The 7,885-nt window shown below is 34.5% G+C and overlaps 1 protein-coding gene across 2 annotated transcripts; it reads right to left on the bottom strand.

Annotated features, from left to right (window-relative positions):
• Window positions 1–391: 391 nt before the first annotated feature.
• Window positions 392–6,227, bottom strand: LOC108994802 (protein high chlorophyll fluorescent 107). 2 transcript variants are annotated; one of them, XM_018970171.2, is made up of 8 exons: window positions 5,649–6,227; window positions 5,356–5,499; window positions 3,279–3,584; window positions 3,099–3,158; window positions 2,636–2,881; window positions 2,014–2,124; window positions 1,705–1,881; window positions 392–1,098 (listed from the first exon to the last, which is right to left on the bottom strand). In XM_018970171.2, exons 1-8 carry the CDS (start codon window positions 6,186–6,188, stop codon window positions 751–753), a joined length of 1,932 nt encoding a protein of 643 aa, XP_018825716.1. In that variant the 5' UTR covers window positions 6,189–6,227; the 3' UTR covers window positions 392–750. The 2 variants fall into 2 exon arrangements, with proteins under 2 accessions (XP_018825716.1, XP_018825717.1); XM_018970172.2 differs by lacking the exon at window positions 2,014–2,124.
• Between the last annotated feature and the right edge of the window lie 1,658 nt (window positions 6,228–7,885).

Here is a 7,885-nt window from a genome sequence, read left to right as displayed (position 1 = left end):
ATTGAAAGATCAGCCAAGTCGTGCTAATATGTTCGTGCGTCTATCATTGTTATCGAAACTGACAACTTTGGGATTGAAAAGTCTCAACTCATTTCATTTCATCATTATAATTTTTTCAAATTTTTACATAAAATATAATAAACAATTCAAAATTTTCAAATCTCAAAACAATAATAATATTAAAAAATAATATTCTAATAATATTTTATTCAACTCATCTAAAATCATCTCAACTCTCAATCCAAACAGATGTTCTAAACAACATAAACTCTTAAAAGGAATTTTGAATATCGCCACACATTAGCCTCTGCTCAATGAATGTCTTACTAACCAAAACATGTTAATATTTCATATAAGGGGATGCGTATATAACTAATATAAGGTGAAAAAATTGAAGCAATGAACAGAAAAAGTTAGATTACGATATTTCAGTAGGATGTTTACTCTAATACAATATATGCACAGTAAACAGTGAACATACTCTAGCATTCATTTGGGTTGTAGTGTAAGGATTTGGTGCGACTTTCTCGGTAGTAGCTTTCCTGTTTAGCATATACATCAATGCTTGTAGTGTAAGGATTTGGTGCAACTTTCTCGGAAGTAGCTTTCCTCTTTAGCATGCATTAATGCTTGTTCTACTTCTACTACATGAACTAAACTGGATGAACAATGGAGCGAGTTTACCTCGCCAACTTGAATCTGTTAAACACTTACCCTGGGAGGTACTTTGGCAGTTCTCTTTTCTGATCTTCACATTCTTCTAGGTCTAGTTCTGCTGGTAACATAAACCTTGTATGATTCCAGCTGAACATCCAGCTTCGATGGGTCTAGAGATAACTTTTCACTGATGAAAGCATCCAAATCAATTCCAGTCCCACTACTTTCTGTGTCTTTGCCTCCGGACAAGCCAGAGGAGAGGCCAACAGAGTCCTCATCAATGCTATTTCCATTATTTTCTGTTATATTCTCCAGAGATTCCTTTTCCTTCTGTAATGATTTCCGGCCAAACTTCAAGAGCCTCTTTATGCTATCAAGTGCTGGATCAATGATATCTAAGAATCCCATAACCCATGAAGCATCATCCACTACTTCTGTACGCTGTTTCATACAACCAAAATTAACTTGGTCTTGTAGTAGTAACAAGACTTTGGGAAAGGATAATTTCTCAGAAAACTAATACTTAAGGCTTGTTTTGAAATAGATCTCATCCCAAAATTCTCAATTCGTCTCATCTCATCTCCTTCCCAAATATAATTCAAATATAGATATTTTCAAATTAATCATTACAACCTTTTCAAACTAATCATCACAACTTTCTTAAACTTTCAAACAAAAAATAAAAAAACAATTCAATTTTTTCAAATTCTCAAATAAAAATAATATTATAAAACTATATTCTAACAATATTTTAACTTTATATTATTTTTTATTCAACTTTTTCTCTCTCATTTCCTAAAATCTAAAAAATATTCAACTCAAACTATCTCAATACTATTCACAAATTATCATCTCATCTCACTCTCCAAACGAGTATGAAGGAGTTACTGACTGAATGGTGCCACAAAAATAAAGAAAATATTTTTCAAGGTTTAGAATTGCTAGATAGTTAAGATTTAGAATTGCTAAATAACATACGTCACTTTAAGGTCACTGCTTATGGTAGGACATTAAATGTGTTAAAAACCGATATTGACCATATCTGACCTGCTGAAAATAGAGGTTTCGTATTTCCTCAGCACGTACAGAATTGCCCTGATCCTCCTCCAATGATGCCCATGTCATCCAGGTTACATAACTTTGTGAATTTATATTCAACGAGGACCTAAATAATCTTCTGGCTGCTGATAAATTACCAAGCCTCTGTTCAAGAACACCCCAAGCCTGCAATGATTTTTATTCTGGTAAGTTGTAAAAATAATAATAATATAGTCTGCAATCTCATAGAGCTACCACACTAAGCCAAACCAACCAGAACGTGTTGTTGCTACAACCATCACATGACATGTTCATTACCTGAAGACATCGAGCAGCACTTTCACTAGTAGAGTTAATTGACAGGGCTATTTGGTACAATTCCCTTGCCTTTGCGATGTTTCCTTCTTTCCATTCCATCCATCCCCACGCCTAAACAGCCCACAAATCCTAATCACTAAATTAGTTTTCCAGTGGTTCACAAAGTGCTTGAAAAGAAAGGGATGGATGCGATTTCTTGTGCTAAATCATTATAACGCATGGAGAAATCAAAATACAAGAACTACTAACAATCAGAATGGGAAAATATAGATTGAAATAATCCGCATCACCATCAGAGGCAAGCACAGAGACAATCAATCATCTTCTGCTTATCATTGTTGCCGTTGTTGTTGTTTTATTGGTGTTATTATTATTATTATATGTGTGGCCGGAACTCAGTTTCCTAGCTCTGCGTGACTTAAAGTTAACCAGCCCTTAACTACCTGACTCGAATGTTTCAACAAGAAAACGGTGAAGGGAAGCAACATAAGCAATTAATTCTGTCTTCAATTTTGTTCGTCATTTGCTAAATTTACCAGCGATGACATGGATGGAATGAGAAAGACAAAACTGGAACAGCAATGATATGGATGTATTTAAAATGGTAGAATAAGTTACTTACAACCCATACTGGTTGGTGCCTTGGATCCAATTCAGACGCTCTCCTGAACAGCACCCGAGCAAGGTTCGTAGATGAGTATTTATATTCCAATAAAGCAAGAGACTGAAGGAGAACGGGATCCCTAGGATTAAGTACATGGCCTATTTTTAGTAGTTTTCTCCCCTTCTCCATATTGCCCATATTTGCTTCAAAAACTCCCCACACATGCCATGCAAACCTATTCTTGGGACTTGCCTGGACTGCTTTCTACATATTTAAAGAAGAATCACCATTGAGAAAATTATGGTAAAGATCAATAGCCCTTGCCTACCGAAAAAGGTACATTGAAAACGAAACAAAATCAGCATGGCCTTAATGTAGAGCCGGCCACAAGCAATGTCATACTTTTTTCTCTGGCTTGCCATGTTGCAACTAGGAAATGACACTGATGGTAAAAGTATTTCATTGTAATAAAAATAATCACCTCAAATAGCAGCCTAGCAACGCTGTTGTTTTCTTGTTGGATCTCCAATTGTGCCCATGCCTTCAGAATATTTAAAATACGCATGAAAATTTACTTAGTAATCTCACACCCATGACAGTGAAACTCAATTCAAAAAATAAATAAAAGCCTATAGATAGGGACAATCAAGACAAAACTTACAAGCCAACTGGCACAGCTTTTGGGGTTACACTTAGTGGCCTGCCTGAACAAATACCGAGCCTGCTCATTGCGATTTGCTTTAGCTTCCAGCATTGCAAGCGTTTGATATACATATTCGTTTCCACCACAAAATTTTAAAGCTTTGGCCAGCAGTTGTCTCGCTTTCTTTATATTTCCCTGTTTTATCTCTAAAACTGCCCAACCATGCCAGGCAGCTATGTGCCTTTTATTGGCAACAGTTGCTGCATCAAATAATTCTCTTGCTCTTCTTATATTTCCCATCTTGTTTTCCAAAACAGCCCAACACTGTTCCAAGAGAACATGTACTTGTTAACTTCAACAATAGACCATATTAAGTAAAAGACAAATGAATTTAATAAGTCAAATTCAATGAAACCTATCCCCTGCATGTGTAATTTATTCTCAGAAAAGGGAAAAAAATGCCTTTTGCTGGCATCCCTAATCTATGATGCATGTAACTGACAATGTAAAGAAAGAGAAATATGTTCTTCATCTTGGATTTTATATTCCCAATCACATTAGTTCATGTGATACATTTTAAGTAGTTTTTAATTAGGTAGTTAATTTATGAAACCCACTAGCATGTGTCCTGTCAGCCAATGTAGAGGATAGAATTCGAGATAAAAAGTAGTATTGCTCAATTGTAAAGAGGTGAAGAGTGAGCTATGAGAGTGTTACACAAAGGAAATTTAAAAGGGGTATACTCCTTGTGCTTTTTTTACGGCTGAAAATGTCCAAGTTGCTTTCATAAGATAAACCTTTATTTTTTTGAAGATAAAAAATATAAAAAATAAAAAAATAAAAAAGAAAAAGGAAAGATAAGAGAGGATACTCAACATTACAACTAAGTTTCAAATAGAAGTGTCGAGTGTCAAAATTAGTAGTTCGAAGATCACATAGAAAAATGACGGTAGCTTGGGTATCCTCTCATAATTTTTGGACATTTGGACTATCTGATAATTTTGTGAACAATAGTGAAATGGTTTGAGTGAAAATATTTTATTGGGTTTTAGAAAAAGAAATATATAAAAAGTTGTTTGAATATAATTTTTTAATATTACTTTTGTCTTAAAGTTTGTAAAAATTGTATTGATTTTTGTATTTAAGTGATGATTCAGTAATGATTAGATAAAAAAGTTGAAATTTTGAAATTAAAAAATATTTTGTGTTTGAGTAATGTTTGAGAATGAAATTACAAGAAGTTTTAAGAATCTTGAGAATTCTCAATGTCCAAACATAGTTGATTAGGTTGTGTTTGGATGTTGAAACGAGTTGAGTTGAGTTGAGATGATAAAATATTGTTAGAATATTATTTTTTAATATTATTATTATTTTAAGATTTGAAAAAGTTGAATTATTTATTATATTTTATGTTAGAATTTAAAAAAATTATAATGATTAGTTGAGATGAGTTGAGAAGAGTTAAATAACCAAACGTAAAAAGTTATCCAATTGTCTCCGGTTGAAAGTACAGCAGATCAGATCAATGCGCACGCCAGATACGGTTTTCCCACTTGAATAAGACATACTCCACAAATTAAGCATGAATGGTAATCAATGTGAGCAGTTTCATACCCACCTAACGGAACAGATACTGATGGTCTGGAAAAGAACGGGTGCATGACTAGATTCTTTGATTTTTATTTAAATTAATCCTACTAAATATAACTAATTTTTATTTAAATATACCTAAAAAAACATTAATACCCAATTCTAGAAAATTAAATAATATTAATAACAATGAATAGCATCCCTCTCCATTTAGCGTAAAAGATGAGATGTTTGGATTCGAAAATGACTTGAGATGAGTTGAGATGAGTTGAGATGGATTGTAAATAGTAATGAGATAAGTTGTGAATAGTAGTGAGATTTGTGAGTTAAAGTTGCTGAATAATAATGAATAATAGTGAGATGAGTTGAGATGAGTTGAGATGAACTAAGATGACTTACGAATCCAAACAAGCCAGTATTTACCGTATTTTGATCAACCGTATTTTGATCAATAAATAAGGCTATTGTGCAGCAAATTAATATAAGCAAAACAAAAACAACAAACCTGCCACAAGTAGGGATTTTCTCCTTGAGTAGCCTGGCAACCTTTCTCATACACAGCTCTAGCTTCCGCCATTTTCGATTGCTTACTCAATATCTTCCCCAACGCCACTGAAGCCCGCCCATCTTCCGGCCAATAATATATGCACTTTTTTTTAGAAACAAATCCACAAAACCCAATGATCAGAAACACCTAGCTAGCTTAACTCCAAAATCTAACAAATCATATGATCACATTAAAAGCTTTCATTGCAACAACAAAATTATATAAAGAGAATCAAATTAAGTACACCAAACCTTCTCAAGTATTTCCTGGGCTTCTTCATACCGAAACCTCCTTGCTAAACCTTTCGCTTTATACAGCGCCAAGTCCAAGTTCACGGCAAGCGGCTTCTCCAGCTGCAATCCCGATGCCTCCACTCTCTCCGGCTCGAACAACGGCATCTTCTTCGCGAACTCCTTGAGGCCAGCATCGATGGCCGAAGACCTCAAATCCGCGTCTTCTTCACTTTCTTCACTCTCGCCGTCACCGGAAGACTCCATCACCGGACGGCGAACGACGAGCACTTTCTGCGGATAAGACTCCTTCTTGGAGACGACGTCTTCGGTACTGATCTCTTGGGTAGGTACAGACGAGTCTTTCTCCAGAACCGGTGGGGGCGAATCTTGGGAAGAGCATGACGTTACGGAGAGATAAGACGGTGAGGAGAAGTGATGGAGAGGTAAAATGGGGATTTTGAAGGAGAGTTTGGATAGTCTGTGTGGGCTTTGGGACGTATAGAAGACGGTGAAGTTAGAATTCGAAGAAAAAGAAGAAGAAGAAGGAAGAAATGGCATTTTTGGGTATAACGGATTAAACTGCACATGATATGAATGTCACGTACCAGCAAATGAGAGGCCAGCGGGGCTGGGAGAGGAGGAAGATGTGTTAAAGTACTGTTATACCCTTTTTCTATGATTTAGTCATTACTGTTTCATCTGAATGAAAGGGTATTTGAGTAATTCAAGTGTTTAATTGTGACTGGTCTATGATCGGCCACGGGGTTCAGTCCTAAAACTTAAAAAAGTTAAAGAGAGTGACTGCACCGACTGTTGCTCTGGCTCAGCTATTCCTTCGCAATCCAAACAATCGGATTTTTATGCCACGTGGAGACATTTAGATGGTTGGTTTTTTTGTTAAAGCTCACCATAGTCTATCGAAATCGAGAGCAATCTCCTGCCATCAAACTAACGGTTGGGTTGGTAATACGTGACACGATTTGTTAATTTAATATGTATACGATACGATAAAAATGGATTAAAATTTAATATTAACGGATTTGAATTAAAACGGATTGATCCATTAAGACACGATTACTTAACAGATCATTAACGGATCAACCCGTTATGACCCATTAAGAAAATTAAATTTACTCTTATATCCTTAAACCTAAAGGGCAAGGAGGACGCTCTAATTTCTTCTTCAAATTCTAAATTTATTTAAATTTATGTTTTTAAATTTTTATTATATTTGAGATTATAAAATTAATATATTTATATTGTATGTTTTGTTTATTATATTTGATATGTAATTTTAATAATGAATATTATTAGAAATTGTGTGGATCATATTTGTTTGGATTATAATTTTAGACTTGTAGTTAGTTTTTTATTTTTTATAAGTATTATTTATATTTAAATATTTATATAAAATCAATCAAGTCAAACGGGTCGTGTCGTGTCTTATCGCGTCTGTTCAACCCATAACGTAAACGGGTCGAAATGGAACGGGTCGTGTCGTGTCGTATCATGTCGTGTCATGTCAATTTATTTCTTATTCATTAACGGGTCTTGTCGTATCAATCCGTTATCTTACCGTATCGTGTTCAAGTTTGAAATTTTGACACGAAATCCTTAATGGATCGTGTTCGTGTTGACCCATTAAGTGTAATGTACATACCTTGACACGACACGAACACGACTCGTTAATACGATTTGACACCCCTAACTCACGGTAACCTTATAGATTTAATAAGATAAATTATGGAAGTAAATTTATAAATTGACGTAATTTGATATGGTATGTCAAATTATAAAGTTATTTTTAATGTAAAGTAAATTTAACGTATGATATAAAATCATATTAATTTATTTTTATAGAATCTCGTTATCACTATAACACTTTTCTCTTTACAATTAGTAAGTGTAAATTTTAAGTCTTGTGTCATTTTATATGTAGATGATTGAGAGTGGTAAGTAGAACAACGTTGTTAGGTGAGTGTGTATAAGTAATACAGTGATGTCGTTTAGTAGAAATAAGGGGAGTTATTGATTGTATTCAAATATGCTATCGTTTTAATACATCATATAAAAGCATCCATGAGTTGGAAGAGATTCAACTCTAGAATTCAGTGATCATTTTCGTTTATCTCTCTCTCTCTTACGTTCTTGGAGAATGACCACCTCAAATCAGTCATCTGCAAGGTTGAAGAAGAAGGGTCCATCACAATTGGTATCAGAATCAAGTTCATTTGTTCCACTTGGCCACTGTCTAG

The sequence above is a fragment of the Juglans regia genome, chromosome 12 (genome assembly GCF_001411555.2).
Source record: "Juglans regia cultivar Chandler chromosome 12, Walnut 2.0, whole genome shotgun sequence".
Lineage (NCBI taxonomy): Eukaryota > Viridiplantae > Streptophyta > Magnoliopsida > Fagales > Juglandaceae > Juglans > Juglans regia.
The sequence above is the reverse complement of the archived record's forward strand: the minus strand, read 5'-3'. Positions and strand labels throughout refer to the sequence as shown.